Genomic DNA, 17,067 nt, shown 5'->3' on the forward strand with positions numbered 1-17,067 from the left:
AGGCCCCATCATGTGTTTGCATTGATGGGTCACTTCAGTGGAAATGTCTTTATACCTATGACTTTGTTCAGGGAGCAAACCAAAACATGTAAGATGCTAGCAGTACCAAAAGGTTTGTGAGGCTGAAGAAAAAGAGGAAGAATGAGGGAGGAATAAGATGACACTGAATTTCCCTGTTTCCTAGATGTCCACTAGACTGTTGGTTATATTTGCTTTATCAGCAGAAGAGTGGAGAACCAATATCCATAGATAGTAAGAACTGGAAGTCACTCTGGAGAAAAAGAATGACATGAAGGGGAAAAAAAGCACAGGAACTGAAAAAAAAATAAAATATATAAATAGAGAAACACCACTTGCAAAAGAAGTCGTGAAGACAAAAATAATGATACAGAGGAATGCACTATTCATTTATTTCTGAAAAGGCATGATAGAAGCCGGGCATAAGATACTGGAAAAACCTGAATAATTAAAACCTGTTTTGTGCTGAGGCCATCTCCCGCCTGGATGCCTGTGAAAACTTCCCACAAGCACTGGGACGTGCCCTGATCTGCCTGCAATGCCACTCTCTCTAGGATATGGGATCCCTCCGGCAAAGGCCCAAAGCAGGAGATCCCAACCTGCTCCACCGGGGATTTCAGAGTTTGCCCTGACAGTGCTCTTGCATATGTGAATGACACACCAAGACAACTGAAAGCCTCAGAAACGCATAAACTGTTAAGACTACAGGGCTTCTGAGCAAGCCTAATGACTAAAGTAATTAATAAGCCTCAGAGAGGGAAGACTGACCCTTTCAACAGGGAAGCAGATCTGCACTTAGCAGCCGAACAACAAAAACTGGCTTGCTTTCTACAACCACAGCAATGGATTTAGTGTATGTGAACAGGAACGGCAGACAGGTCCTACTGCAACTCTGGTACCAAACCTTGCTGAAGGTATTGAAGACACACTGCATTTCACAGGTCTGACAAAAGTAAAATCATCCTTTACCAGAACAGCAATTCCCCCGGTATCTCCACAAGTTAACTGTTTCAGGTTATATTCTAGAATTCTATGAAAAAAAGAAAAAAGCACATAAAGAAAACACTATTTTGAATCATGCTAATGGACACACATACCTGGACATAACATACATACACAGTCTTCTAAAAATACACGTAAGATTTTATTGGCACAGAAATATACTTTGTTTACAGAAAAAAACAAAACCACCAGGGGAAAACATAATTAAACATTCCATAAATTGTTATCATGAGAAAGGGTACTATCCCATCCCCCTAACAAAAGCATGTAATACTTGAGACAAATTCAGCAAGTCCATTGTGTACACCACATAAAAATATTTTTGAAAACTATTAAATCATCCCTGCAATAAAGTTTGGCATTTTCACAATTCCTAATCTGCCTATTAGCCACAAAAACATTGTCCTTACACTGAAGAAGGCAACTCTCTTTTAAGATTCAAAGCATTAAACTATTACAACATACATACTTAACTCTGCCTCTTGACAGCTGAAAATTACAGAAACATTTTGGCATATTAGGTATTTTGCCAATAAAAATTATAGAATGAAATATCTTAAACACAATTAATTCATACACCCTTTTGTTTCCTTCACAGATCTGGGATAGAAATACTTTCTTTTAGAAATCCTACAGGAGGAAGAAAGTTGAAGTCTACACACATCTACTGCGTAAAAGACTTTCATTCCTTTTCAGAAAGCACAGCGGCTACAGATTCCTTATACGTAATGAAATAGCAAAGCCACCACAAAAATGATACTTTAAGTGCCATTTCTAAACACTTACTTCTTTTTCCTGGCTCCACATTGTGTCTGCATTGCAACCTTTAGGGTAAGAACAAGCATGCAATCTCCCATCTGACTTGGCTGAACTCAGTCGTTAAAAACAATGCCACTCAACACTAACATACCCCACCTCCCACCCCCCAAAATTAGGCTAGAAATCAGAGGAAATAATGCAGTGCGCTGTAGATATTCCATGACTACCACCACTGGCAGGGCACAAGCCGCATATTTCATAGGTAACTAGGAACACACACACAGTTGTTTTGTAGCGACGCTACACCACAAGCTCCTGTTGAACCACTGCTTTTCCTCCCCACAACTTGTTCCAAATCTTTCATGATTTCAGCAGCCCAGGTCTCCCCAGGGATCTACAAAGGGGACATTATGGGAACTTATCCCTTAAACACACAGGAATTCAGGGAGAAAACAAGTTCACAGGGTATTTAACATATGAACATGCATTCTCTACTTGCTGCTTCTGTTGGTAATCAAAGGTGTTAAGCCCAGTTTACTGCATTAACCAGGTTCAGCTGTATAAGTATCAACAAGTCTTGACTTAAGGATGAAATTTTCCAGTACACAGACTTTTTCAACTTTGCCTTAACAGAAATCCTCCTTCTGCTTTTCACAACCTGTGGATCATCACAAAGACGTTTCTTCTTCAGTCTGCCACCAAAGGTCATATGGGAATCACTCAGTCAGCATATCCCCTGAGCAGGCTCATTCCGAGAGAAGCTTTAAGGGCATTTAAAAAGCTTTTGTACAAAAACAAACAGTACTGCCTTGCCTACTGAACTAGAGCTTCTCCAGTTCTCCCACAAATGCGTCACCGAAGCCTCCAAACATCTGCCAAAGGCTCTCCCCCTCCACTTTTTAATGTAAATATTCTGAGACATGATACATTTAAACAAGCAGAAGGAAAGACCACACTTTGCCCAACTCATCTAATTTGGAAATTTAAAGTCCAGTTTATTGATCTGTTTTAACATTGCAAGGAAAATCTTACTTTTCCAACCGAGTAAAAGCCTGAGTTTCTCTTTCCATAATCTCATAAACCATTACTGAACTAAAATGCTTACCACAGAAGTCCAACATACCAAAGAATGCACAAGTGTAGGAAATAACATACTGGTATAACTAGCGCTTTGAAAATGCGTACCTCTAGGAAGTCTCCTTTAAGTTTCCCAGCATAAATGGTTACAGCAGTTTGCAATTTAAAATCAAATTACCTGATTGTAAGAAGAAACTCAAAATACATGCCATGAAAGGGAGTAATTTCAGGATTAAAAAACAAAACAAAACGACATAAGCCCCAAAACTGAGTGTTTTTCTATGCTTACCGAATACGTCAAGGTGGGCTACAGGGTGACTCTTTCGGTGGTAATGACTGACTAGATATTAAAAGATAGTTTTCACCTCTTCAACAATGTTGCAAAGTGTTACATCAAACAGACATTACCCCCAAACATGCAGATAATGGTGTGTTGTTACTGAGCTCCGTAAGTAAGGTCCTGGATACCCGTCCACCTACGCCAAGGACACTGAATACTCACCTGAAGCAGCAGGTAAGTATTTATCACACAAACCGTTTCAAGCATCATAACACAGGCACAGTGCAAGTTTGAAGTACTATGCTGCAAATTCCTTTAGGACCTTTTTTTATTAAGGAAAATTCATTGCAACAAGATATTTTGAAATGGTAACAATACTCTTGGGAAGTTGAGCTAGATATGTAACTGTGCAGTAACACAGCCCACAACTGCACAGTCCAGTGGACTGATGCCTTCAAAGTCTGAAAACACTGTCAGGAATGCCAAGAGAGAAACTTGCATAGTTTTAAAGCAGTAAAAAGTCCATTCAGAAAAATGTGAGGCCATATAAGCCTTAGCCTTTTTCGTAACAGCCATATAAGAAGCAGATGCCCATAAACCTGCAAGGAAGTTCTCTCAACCAAACATCTTGACCTATCCAGGATTCTCCAAATAGAGAAGAGATTCAGAGCAGCCCTGAAGAGAAGGACTTGGGGGTGTTGGTTGATGCGAAAATGAATATGAGCCAGCTTCAGTGTGCACTCGCAGCCCAGAAAGCCAACCGTATCCTGGGCTGCATCAAAAGGAGCGTGACCAGCAGGGCGAAGGGAGGTGATCCCGCCCCTCTACTCTGCCCTTGTGAGACCTCACCTGGAGTATTGTGTGCAGCTCTGGTGTCCTCAACATAAGAAGGACATGGAACTGCTGGAACAAGTCCAGAGGAGGGCCACGAGGATGATCAGGGGACTGGAGCAGCTCCCGTATAAAGACGGGATGAGAAAGTTGGGGCTGTTCAGCCTGGAGAAGAGAAGGCTGCGTGGAGACCTCGTAGCAGCCTTCCAGTATCTGAAGAGGGCCTATAGGGATGTTGGGGAGGGACTCTTCATTAGGGATTGTGGTGACAGGACAAGGGGTAATGGGTTAAAACTTAAACAGGGGAAGTTTAGATTGGATATAAGGAGGAAGTTCTTTACTGTGAGTGTGGTGAGGCACTGGAATAGGTTGCCCAAGGAAGTTGTGAATGCTCCATCCCTGGTGGTGTTCAAGGCCAGGCTGGACAGAGCCTTGTTTGGTGACATGGTTTAGTGTGAGGTGTCCCTGCCCATGGCAGGGGGGTTGAAACTAGATGACCTTACGTTCCTTTCCAACCCTAACTGTTCTATGATTCTATTTTGCTATTTACATGTTCATTCCTAAAGATTACATATTAGAAGTGGCTGTTGTTTCTTTTTTGCTTGGTTGTTTAGATGCTCGTTTTTCAAGTAAGTTCACACACACATACAGCATGCACACACATTAAAACAGTTACTTATATACCTTGCATATACACCCACAGCAAACCAAAATCTGAGATACAAGGATTTAAAAAAACAACCAACCAAAAAGTCATATTCTTCTAAATGCTCATAAGAAAGCTGTACTCTTACAAAATGCCATTGTTCCTGGTCTCAAAAGACTGGACTCAGTTTCATCCCAGAGCCAATTGCCTGCTTTAATAGAAATGTTTGAAAGAGCAACTGGTGAAAACTTACTTTTTGTTTTTCCTTTCACAGCTATATTTTTTTTTTTCCCAGGACCTTCCTAAAACTCTGGAGTTCATGCTTCAGCAAATGCCAAATTCTGTAGCACTTCTTACTCCACAGCCTATTAGCAATAAAGAAGATATAGGATGTAAAGGTGAGGCAGAATTACAGATTTGAGCTGTTTCCAGTTCATTGTATTCTGAATGAAATCTAACTGGCTTGAACATAGCTTTCAAGCTCCAGTTCACTGTTCAGTTCTAATTTTAATGCTCTGTATTTCATTTTCCATAATTAAGTATTAGACTTTCATAAGATACATTATCTCTAAACTGCTAGTGTTGCACAGCAGTTTCATTTTATGTGATCTTAATTTGCATTATTTTTTTAAATACCTTTTGTAGTTAATGTATTGGCATATATTGTTGTGGACTTGGCAGTGCTAGGTTAATGGTTGGGCCTGATAATCTCAAAGGTCTTTTCCAACCTAAATGATTCCATGATTATTTGAGTCATTGCTTTTTTTTTTTTTTTTCCTGTATGTGTTAAACTTTTTTTAACCTTACCCTTCACCGATTTCTTCCAACTTCAGCCTGATTCTAACTGCAGCTGTAAAGGGTTTATATTCCATTAGAAATACAATTTTTTGTTTTCTCCTATCAAGAGAACAGCTACTTCCTCCACTCTCTTTTTTCCATCAATATTCTTGCAGGCAAGAATTTTGCAAGAATATATTCTTGCAACCTGTTAGCTGGAATCCCATTATCTTATCACTGCTCCTCATGTTATTTTAATTCCCTCTGAAAGCACTTATTTTTGCCACTGCCTGCATCCAGCAGACTCTCTCCACATTGGCCCCATTTGCTTCTCCTAACATTTAGCAGGCATGTGTGGAAAACTATAAATATATATTCAAAGCTGACAGTACCAGCTACAATCAAGTTTGGTTTTCTGGACCTCTTTTTAGTTGCTTCCATATTAGCCAAATTTTGTTTATTCTGAATTAAAGTTCTATTTCAAATTTTAGAGGGATTGTTTTATTTTACTTTTAACTAAGGTGTAAAGTGAGACCAGTTCAGTTTCCTGCTGGTTACTAGTACACTAAAATTCTTAAAGTCATCCATTAAAAACCTCCATCACTTCCCAGTTTTGAAATTTACCAGTAGAAGCAGGTTCTGGAGGGAAAAGCAAAGAAAAGAGAATTAAGGAATGAACCTTCTGTCACCCTTATGAAAATCTATACCTGTCTTTGGACAATTAAAGAAGCTCAGAAAAGCCTGCTGCTTACACATGGCAAATAGAGATTTCCACCGTAGTTTCACAATGAGTTCAAGCAAGATGCTTGGGACAACGTTGACTCTGTGCTGTCCCTCCCAGGCTGCCAACACCACCTGCTCCAGCAACAGCAGGAGTACACCACCAGGGAAGCAGCCAGCCCAGCAGAAAACATACTCCCTACCCGTGATGATGCCATCACACACTCCTTCCACTGCAAGGCCAGCACACAGGAGCAAGGAGGGCAACAAGCAGTTGTGGTGGGTGAAGGCAGGACTGCTTCACTTCCTTCAACAGCAATGGCTTAAACCAGACTCCAAATCAACTGGGAAATTATGACATTAAAGATGTTCCTCTCTAGAGACTTTTCCTGCAGTGAGTATTCCCTCCTGGCTGCAGGGCTTTCTCAGCAACAGCTCAAAACTCTGCAAAATTGCTCACCGATGGGAGCAATTTCTTTCTCTGCTCCCCAGTGCCTGGTCCATACGCTGGTGAGCCATCAGCATGCTGCATAGCTCCCACAGCAAGAGCCTATGCTGCAGTTTGAGGTCCCAACAACTCCATGACTCACATGAGAAGTGCTGTGGTTCGATACGTTACAATTTCTTGGGGTTTTAGTTTGGTATTTTAAAAGCTAGGAAGTAAGCTTTGAGAATGCCTTTTAAATATTAAGGCTGTGAAGCGAAGCAGCAAGAAGTTGGAGAATGCCAAAAGTAAGGGTGTTTACACAAACTAAGCCAGTGCACAAAATGGGCTGTGCTCACTGCTTGGCTCTCTTTGCTACCAATTTCTGTATCATCTTTTCCGTTATTTAGCCACTGAGTGTCTGCTTCACAACAGTAACAACTTTATCTTCTGAGCCCTGAGAAGTTGATATGGGATGGTATCTCCAATTTACAGGCAGAAAAGAGAGGCATAAAGTGTTGGCTAATACTGGATCTCCAACGTAAGTCACCCTAGACCTTTTTTCTTTCTTAACAATAACAACAACAAAAAAAAAATAAAACCCCACAACACTGCACTTCTGCAGTGTTTTACATCCGAACTGTAGCCACAGTGGACCAAATGCACTTGGAAAACCTCATAATTTGTGCCTGTGCATCTCAACTCAGGCAAAATGCAGCACAGACAATTAGTGGCTGACTGCACTAGTTTGGTGTAACAGAATTGCTCAGCATCACACAAGAAACTTGGTGGTTGAGGCAGCAATTAAACCCAGTTGTCTCAAGGGAACACTGAACAGTGTTATCCACCCTACCATTCTTTCCCCTCTTGCAATCCACCCTCAACAGGTTTTTGTCCATCACCTGTGGCCACTGACACAAACCCCACCCATCCTGTGCAGTGAACAGGACTAGGCCCTGTTGAAAACACATGATAAGTTTAGGGGCACAGAACAGTGAGACACAACAAGACAAGTGATGGAAAAGTGGCGCGAATTACACCTTTAAATCCAGCCTTTCTTACACTGCAAGAGTATTTTAGATAGCTCTTCACATGAAGATACAGATATTACTCACATTACAATAAAATTTAAGGGCTGCAGCCAAGATTGTCCCTAATGTGCAAGATGCTGGACCACGCACATCATAAAAACCAGCCTAGAGATCTTAAACAAGTAAAACAAACAAAAAACAAACATGCGCACACCCTCCAAAATCAAACAAACAAACCAAAAAACAGAAACACTGTAATTCCACCATCCCAGATGATAAATATGAGGCACAGTGAGTATTTCTATGGTCTACAGGAGATCTGGTCTGTTCATTACATTACAGGTGGATCTGCTGGTACTTCACCTGACAACGCACCAGCAGAGCTATGCATTCTCTCTATCTCCACAATGGAGATTTTAGGTTCAAGTTTGGTTTGCAGACGTGTACAAAACAACCTGACACAGAGAAACAAGAAGTGCTAACAAATCAGTGGGTATTTCTGTAACAAAGTCACTGAATCAAAACTCTTGACTTCTTGTTCCATCTGTGTCTTATACCTGCTTCACAAATTTAGTAAGCCATATGCAACATCTTTACAGATATCCACAGGTACACCACAGAGCACAGACCACTAGCACTTCTGATGTACCAATACTGCACCAACAACCCCTCAGAAATACTCTAAAACTGAAGCATTATTTTTGTCTCAGAAAGAATACCAAGACCCAGAAGTCAAATGTTGTGCTTGCACATTTCTTCTGAACCATGCAAGCACAAATTACAGAAGTAGGCCTTGAGAAATGTCAGCTTTTTTTAAGTAATTAATGCAAATCATGAACTGAAGCACAGCACACCAATCGATACTCAAGTTTTATAGACTACACGACCAAACACTAATAAGAAATACCAAGCTGTCAGCTTTTAGTGTAGACTGGCCTATTTCAGTACTGAAAGCACATTACAATTTTAAGCAAACTCAAAAAGCCTTTGCTAAATCACACTTGCGACATAGATGCCTAGCTCCTCCGGACATCATAAGGCCCAAAATGTATCCAGCTTTCTAGAAAACTTAAGCACACTTTTCAGATTACTGCAAAGCTACCAAGCTATTTAGCAAAACTACATACACATGTATGAAATTTACTTATCAAATGCAACGTGTTAGAAGATTTGGAGATGGCTGTTGAACTTCATGGCCCTGTCTGCCACTTGTTTCAAACAGAAGCATTTGATTAAGAAGGAAAAACAGAAACAGCAACAGCTTGTCCCCTTAAAAATAACAAAAAGCTTATCAAGAGATGAAGTTCAAAATATTTGTTACAGTTTTGTACTGGTGAATCAGAGCAGTGTGCTAAACACTATGCACGTAAGTAAGTTTTCATTTTAAACTATACAACTGGGTACTTTTAAGTAAACAGAACCATGTTTTTCCTTCCATATTCTCACAACCATCTGACAACAAACCAAGCCCACTCAGCACTGCTTGCTAAAAGCATGATTCTCTAATGTAACTGTACTTCTGGGAATACATTACAGCTCTTGTGAAATGTTTTGTTACACCTGTGTATCAATTGGCCACATAAATAAATGGCAGTAACCACATGCAAAGTAGTCTTTTTGTCAGTTTTAGTGAGCTAAAACTTTATAAACAAGTAAAGTCAATTAAGGCAACCTCTGAATGTCTGAATAAGCCAGGTATTGTCCTCTTTTGCAGCATGGAATGATGATGCTTTCGATTAGCAATACAATAAGCATCTTTAATACTTAAGAGACTAAACATCAGGAACACCTGCTTATAAACTCAGTTCCAGCCACACTGTGGACAGGTAACCCTCCATGCTAGGCTTGTCCGAGGCACACCTCTGGCCTTCACCTTTCAAACTACTAAGCATTTACCACAACTTGTATGCATCCAACCCATATCCTTTTGAGACCTGCAAAACTGCAATTGTTCTCAAATTTTAGCCACTCATCTCTACTGCTGCGTATGACCACAACTGTCAGGTTAGTCAGGAGACCAAACCTGACACTGCACAACTCCTTTTACCTAAACAGACACTGGTGATGGCAACATTTTTCCCCTAAGGATGAATTTGAAGTGAGAAGCAGGGAAAGCGGATATGACAAAACATAATGAAATGAATGAAGCACAAAAGTACTTTATTGGTACCCTTCAGATACAACACACTCAGAGGTAGGCATTAAAACCACGTCACTAATACAGTCACAAAAAGGAGTAGCCAACTAATTTAGTATTTTTTTCAAATTTGCAAAATAATGTTTTCCATATCATGCCCTCTTGATACAGGTTTGCGGTTTTTTCCTGCTATAAAATCAGGTTAGTACAGTACTATATTGTATATTTACATCTGTAAATACTCCGTGAAAACCAAGGAGGAGGAGACAGAAGATGACCTCGGCACACAAAAGAAAGAAAAGCTTCCAAACACACACAAAATAAAATTGATCTTCATGGATCCTGATACTTCAGGGCCATTGCTAATCTGCCAAGGGCTGTCATCTCTCTCAGAAGTATACAAAATGAGTAAAATCAAGCCGTGTCACAAAAAGGAGAGCCTTAAGGTTTCCTGCCAAAATCTTACATTTAGCTCCCTATATTAAACAAAGCTATTAAATTTTCCTCAGACAAGAAGTTTGCTTACAGTAAACACAGGCAATACTAGAACCTTCAAAACTTACTCTTATGCTGCAGCAAACCTCAAATTAACTAATGAGAGTGGTGGTGGTGGTAGGTGTTTACAGTGGGGTCTTTTCTGTGTGTTTTTTTTGTGGGAGAGGGAGAGAGTGACTGTGTTGGGTTTTTGAAAATACATTAGGTTCTTGGACTTGGTTGTTTATTCTCCAGGCTGACTTGGACAGCAAATGCAACCCAAGTAACTCATTTGATGCACAACAAGGTAGACAGTGTCCAGGGTTGCTCAACTGTGATCTCTCAAAAAGTTAAACATTGATAGGCTCTGGATAAGTCAAATTAAAGCTGATGGTAATCTGATTGCTATGGGGCAATGACAGGAGCTGGGACAAGGGAAGAAGAAGCCAGGTAAAGCCACGAAGTGTTCTTTGTACATAGTACAAAAGGTGACAATCACATTTAGACAACTTAAAAATACCTTTTAACATAAAAATACATCTCACACCTGTTGTCTTTCGAAAGTTATAAAACATAACAGTTTGCAGAGTTTCACCTTCAACCACAGACATTTTTTTTTTTTTGCATATTTCATTATCATCAGTACTAATTACCCTGAATTAAACCACAGCATTAAAAAACACATTTTTCAAAGTTTTAATGTTTAAGGGGGTTAACTTCAGATGAGTCTAATTCTGTGTATATAAAAATAAGCTGTCAGAAAACAGGCCTGTGAAATCTTTTGGCCTCCTCAAGTTCCAACAAAAACTGAGTGTTTAAGCAAATATTCTCTGCAGTATTCTCAGAGACTGATGACTAAAGAAGGTGAAATCCAGTTTTCCTCATTATCTAGACTAAAAATGGAAATAGGGCATAACTAATGAGAAGTAAACTGATTTTTCAAGTCACTTCACTTATAATAAGCCATGACAGTAGAAGTATATGCTCACAATGTGTTTAAGTCTGCAGCACCTGTGTAGTTTTAACAATCATTTAGCCATTCCAACATAATTTCAAATTACGGTCTCACTGTATACCTCTGTTTCTCTTCTCAACATTTAGCCCATCTTAATTCATTCAAGAACTCCATTAGTTGTGGAAAAATAGGAACTGATGAAAACTGCTATTACAGGGTGTGATAAAAGCTAAATGACTGGGGAAATTACGCAAGGAAATAAAAAAGCAATTAATTTCTTACACAGTTAAGAGTTTAATTAGATTATTTATTTTAAATGCATTTCTGTAAGTGAATAGAAAGCTTTACAACAGACTTAACTCCTATTAAGTTTCAAGCGATACAAGAGTAAGTATCACAGTACTAAAATTAGATCACTCTTACATTTGATCAGCGAATATAAGCTCTGCTATGCCAGCAACTTGGTAAGCTGCAGTATTAAAAACTGGGCTCTAATTTATGGCTTCACATTCAGTGAGAAGAGGAAATGGCATCACCTAAATGTGAAATTCCTTATCTGTGATGCAGGTTTATCCATCCCACCAAAAAATGCTACTCAGCACTTGTGAGGAAAGACACTGCAAAAATGCCTCCCCCAGCAGAGATTCTTAGTGGTAGCAGCAGTCTGTGGATGCTTGTTGGGGTTTTGGCATAAAAAGTTAAAACCGGAATCAAATACTGCTCCTGCCCCTAAAACTTTATGTTGCTGTTCGTGGTTTTGTAATCGCTTTTATTCTCTGACGGGATGCTGCCATACTGCAACAGTAAAATTCACATTAAGAAGGCTGGTGACAGTACACGTGAGGGTGCAGGTGGAAGCATGTTCTCCTGAAAGCTGCGTAGGAAGGTGGGGATGGAAGTGTGTTCTCCCTCACCATACACGTCTGCTCGTCAACTGACCTGTATTTTTCCCCTCATTTAATTCCTTCAGGGCCACTTCTACTGTGACAGTAACAAATAACCATAGGATCAGATTCCTCCCATTCATCTGCCAGTCCTGAGCTCGGTTAAGTGCACTGGGATTTTGTTCAAGGAAATGCCTGGACATGTAACCTCACCAGTTTGTGGAGCGGGTCGTTTGCCTGCGCACTCTTTTCCACAGCCAACAAGCTACCATTTGGCTGTATGAAGGCAAGACAGCAAGGAGACCAAGGTCAAATCTAGCAAAGCAGGAGGTAGCACAGGCAACAGATGATAAACAGTGAGGAGGCACGCATGGGAAGAGAGTTTGGTCACCTCAGAAGCATGCCAAACTGATTACTATTAAGAAAAACAACTACGGGGCTGTCAGATCTCATGCTCCTTCTAGGTTATGTGCATTCCCCACCTCCCTGTGTATTTCAACTGTAAATTCTCTGGTAAGGAAACTACATCCTCCTTTGCCTTTTCAAAGTTCATACTGGTTATTGCTGTAAGCTGGAGGATATCAAGAACGCTATCAAGCACAGGAATAAGAACAGATTCTACTTATTTCTCTCAAAATTAGAGCTGTCAAGCAGGCGACTCCTAAAAGTTGCTTGCAAACTATTTTTGGATCAAAATAGACTTCTTAAATACAAACTCCTTTAACCTTGTAATTGAAACTGCAACTGAGTTTCCCAAGAGCTTTTCTTCCTCAGCTGAGAGCTACATACCTCTCAGATTTCTGGGATGTATCTGCTTTGTCCGAGGCATTTTCCTCTAATCTCATACACCACTTTCTTCTCTCAGAAATGGAAAGCACAGCAAGCAGAGAGATGGCAGCTCCATAAACTTGTCAAAGGGGTCAGTTAATCCGTATGCTAGAAAAAAAAAAGGGGGGAAATAAAGGTTATAAGATGTATGCATTAGTAAGGAAAACAAAGATCCCTGTCTTCTGCCTTTCATCCTCAAATGGCTACAGAAATTAGCAACGAGCAAGAAGTATTTCTGTACCTATACTTTTACAGAGTGAAACATTCCTGTATCTAAAGAAAACTACATGAGGGTGAAACTCTTTCGGGATTACTCAGGAAGCATGAGAAAACTAAGACACTTTTCCACATTTGTCAGCTGTTTTCTAGCCAGAAAATGTCTTCCAACAACTTGTGTCCCATGCAAATAAATCCAGAAAAAGTAAACAAAACTTGACATCAGGCTTTAAGATACAGATCTTCATCTCAGGGTGGGGAGAGAACAGAGCAGAGGGCAAACACGCATGGCACCAGCAATAATCCAACCTATTAGTAACATCAGCTACCTCCAGGTTCCTCACACAGAGTGTGCCAGTGCAGAATAACTCCCCATAGGATCTCTTCCAAAATGACAGCATACAGCAGAGAATCACACTGGCTCTTGATCCACCTGCAAGCTGTTGCACAGCAAGCTTCTACTCATGGTCCTGCATGGCTGCAGCAGGCTGTGCATTTACAGGATCAGATTTACAAGCCCCAATACAGAGAAACCCTATGGACCAGCGAATTCTTTTAATAGCCTAACACACAGATCTGGTGATATACTGGCAGAAACCTATATCTGAATCCCCAAATCTACATCTTTCTTTTCTCAAGATTAAACAAAACTTTCTTACATTTCAAATATTCTTGTGCTTTGCCTCCAGTTTAAGTAGCATTATGTTTCATTAGGATTAAGTAGCACTACGTAGCATACAGTTTCTGAAATGCTACAGGATGTGAAATCTCACACAGAACTATGGCAAACTGACTTACAGACAACAACTTACAAAAGAGAATGACCGGTACAGTTTCACTCTTCCAGCTGAACAAAACAAATTAACCACTTTTCACTTGGTAATACTAATACATGTTAACAGATTTTTTTCTTCAGAACTGCCCCTAATATGGCCAAGTTAATTAAGGATAGCTACTCAAAGGAGGACTTCTGTAGAATTTTTAGTATTTCCCAAGTATTAATTTTGGTGGTTGTGGTGGGTTTTGGGGTTTTAAGACAAACATGGTTTTGTAAAAATGGAATCCAAACCCACTTGAAATAAACTACTCGCAATCACCCCTTCAGTCTACACACTGTTGAGGAATATAATCATTAATTTTTAATGCTTCTTTTGTCTGTTGCTGCATAAAAGGACCCAAACCGGAGAAGAAACTGACTGCAACTGACACAAAGGAAGGCTGGAAAATATTACTCTGACTGATGGCTCTTCACTAGGGTGTTACTGCATGTTACAGGAAAAACAAGGAAAAAATCCAAAACAGAGCACAGAGCCTGTCAAGTTCTTTTCCCGTACCACTTTATCTGCAAGGCTAACAGGAAGATTTAGAAATTAAACAAAACCTGATGCTAACAGGTCCATTTTCCTCATCTCGGACTCAAGCTGGAAATGCAGAGAAGAGGCTGGATTGCCTGGAGGAATAAGCAGCCCCTGAACCCCAGCCCCCTCTTTCCTCTGTGTGCTGCCGGGCTGAGGTTTTTAAAGATTCTCATCACCACCAGTCTCTTCTTTATGCAAGTTGTTAGGAGCAGGAGTTTGAAATCCCCCACCCCCCTCACGGGTATCCGTAAAGCGTGAGCACCTCCCGATGCTCCCCTGCAGCACGGATGACATCTTATTTACGCTTTCAAACCACCGATTTCCCCCGCTCACCAGCAGGACTCATTCTTTCAGGGGAAAGGATGGCCGTGTGAAAGCCACGGCGGAAACACCGCGCAGGACCCACGCGAAAACTCATTCCCCTTCTTCGTTTAAACAGCACAAAAAGGGAGAGAGAGAACCGAGCCTTCGCAAAGGCAGCGGTCACATACATGTCCCCTCCCCTCCCACCCCAAAAAAATGCCATTAGGGAGCGGGGCGGGGAGGCAGCAGCCCCCGCGGGACCCGGAGAGCCGTCGGTATGTGCGAGCAGCGTTGCAAAGCGAAGGGAGAGAGGGAAAAAAAACATGAATGAATAAAGAGGGAGGAGCCTGGGAAAACCCCTCTGCAACGCCGCACCGAACAAAGCGCTGCACACATGCCGGGGGGGGGACGGGGACGGGGGACCAGGGGGGGTGGCGGAGCCCTGCGCCCAGCGGGGACGGCGGCGGGGATGGGAGGCGGTAGGAGTGGGGCCGGGGCTCCCCGCAGTCCCCACCACCCCCAACGCGGCTGCTAAGCGGAGGAGAGCGCACAGACAAGCCCGCCCTGGGCGGCGGGTGCCGCCGGCTCCCCTGGGGACACCGCGGGCGGGCGCAGTCCCCGCGCGTCCCGGAGGTGCCGCGGCGGCCAGGCGGAGCCGGGGGGATACAGGAGGGCGGTTGAGCGGGGCCTGCGGACTCCCGCTCCCCGCCCGCTCGCCCGCCGCCGGCGGAGGACACATTGTGTTGTGGCTGCCGCAGCTCCGCGCAGAGGGGGGCGCCGGCCGCGGACGGACGGGGGGAAGGTGGAAAGGAGGCGGTGGGGAGCACCCGTCCCGCCCCGCACCCCCCTCCGCGCGGCGCCTCCCGAGCCCCCCTCCCGACCCCCGCGGCGCCCGCTGCAAACCTGGCGGAGGGGCCGGCGCGGCGGCAGCGGCGGCTGATGGCGGCGGCGGGGAGCGCGGCGACCCCTGCGCGGCGGCGGCGGCAGCAGCGGCAGCAGCAGCGGCGGCGGGAGGGGGGGGGGGGGGGGAAGCGGGCGGGGGAGGGGGGGGCCGGGAACCTCCTTCACTTGACAACCTCAAACACAAACATGACCCAGCGCTGCCGCCGCCGCGCCCGGGCACACACGCACAGAGCCCGGCACCGACACCCACCCCTCCTCCATGCACCGTCCCCCCGGGCCGGCCAAGGCACCGCCCCCCGGCACGGCCCCCTCCGCAGCCCCCTGCCGCCGCCGCGCCCGCCTCCCGCGCAGACCCCTCCTCCGGCCTTCCTCCCCCCCCCAGCCCCCGCCATGTCCCACACGGGCGCCGGCCAACCCGGGAGCCCCCCGCGGCGGGGGGACACGCACAATGCGGGGAGGGCGGGGGGAGCCTCCCCTGACAGGCGGGGCGGGGCTAGCGGCGGGGGGGCCGACGCATCCCCCGGGCTCCCCTCGGGGGAAGAGACGCGCTCCCGGCCCCGCCCCTCCCCACAGGCGCCCCGGTCACTGGCGGGGGGAGGGGAGCCCGGGGGGGCGGGGGGGGGAGGGTGTTTTACCTTCTCTCACTTTCTATTGCAGGAAGCGGGGCCGGAGCAGTGACGTCACCGGGTCTCCCGGCCCCGCCCCCTTCCCCCAGCCGGGGCGGGAGGGCGCTGGGGGGGGTGGGGGGGGGAGAGAGGGAGGGGTCAGGGGAGGGGTCACCGAGGGGGTTTCCTCGCGGCCCGGTGCACGGAGGGGGGGCGGCGGCGCAGCGCGAGACACGACAGGGGCGTGCGGCTCCCCTGCCCGTAACCGCCTGCACCGCGAGGACGCCAGTGTCCCGGGCCGCCCCCACCCCCAAAGCCGGGGCCTCCTCGGGAGGGGTATAAAGGGTCCCCCACGGTGGGGGGGGCCCTGCGCCGCCTTCCCCCTCCCTCCCCTCTAGGACAAAAGTTACCGCTGCCCCCCGCCGCTCGGGGCGCTGCACCGGTGCGCGTCGCGCTCCCCCCTGCCGCGGCCCGGCCCCCGGGGCACCGGCACGGGCGGACGCGCACACACACAGAGGCACACAGAGGCGCACAGAGCCGCGGGTGACGCGGACATCCCGGAGGTTCCTCCCCACTGCCCGCCCGGCCGGGCTTCCCCGCGCCCTCGCCGCCCGCCCTGTCCGTCCCGTCCCGTCCCGTCGCGCCCCGGCACCGCCGGTGAAACTCACCGCCGCGCCGAGCATCCTGCCGCGGCTAACTTTGCACCGCGGGCGGCAGCGAGCCCCTCCGCCGCTGGAAGTGGGCGGGGGAGGAAATACGAGGAGGAGGCGCGGCGCTCTCCGCCGCGGCGCCCCTTTTTTGGCCCGGGCCGCGGGCTCTGCCGCGGGGGGGAGGCTGGA

General features: G+C 45.1%; 1 protein-coding gene across 4 annotated transcripts in view; it reads right to left on the reverse strand.

Annotated features, from left to right (window-relative positions):
• The window catches only part of HIVEP1 (HIVEP zinc finger 1), a 133,532-nt gene extending 116,575 nt beyond the window's left edge, over window positions 1–16,957 (reverse strand). Inside the window, exons 1-2 of one of the 4 annotated variants that reach the window (XM_065667345.1) lie at window positions 16,897–16,957; window positions 12,805–12,951 (exon numbers count right to left, since the gene is read on the reverse strand). In XM_065667345.1, coding sequence (XP_065523417.1) covers window positions 12,805–12,844 — 40 coding nt within the window. In that variant the 5' untranslated portion in view covers window positions 12,845–12,951; window positions 16,897–16,957. Of the gene's footprint in view, window positions 1–12,804; window positions 12,952–14,451; window positions 14,722–14,750; window positions 15,456–15,623; window positions 15,893–16,896 lie in introns of those variants that run through there. The other 3 variants (XM_065667344.1, XM_065667346.1, XM_065667347.1) reach the window with 3 other exon arrangements.
• Window positions 16,958–17,067: the final 110 nt, after the last annotated feature.

The sequence above is a fragment of the Lathamus discolor genome, chromosome 2, assembly GCF_037157495.1.
Source record: "Lathamus discolor isolate bLatDis1 chromosome 2, bLatDis1.hap1, whole genome shotgun sequence".
Taxonomy (NCBI): Eukaryota; Metazoa; Chordata; class Aves; order Psittaciformes; family Psittacidae; genus Lathamus; species Lathamus discolor.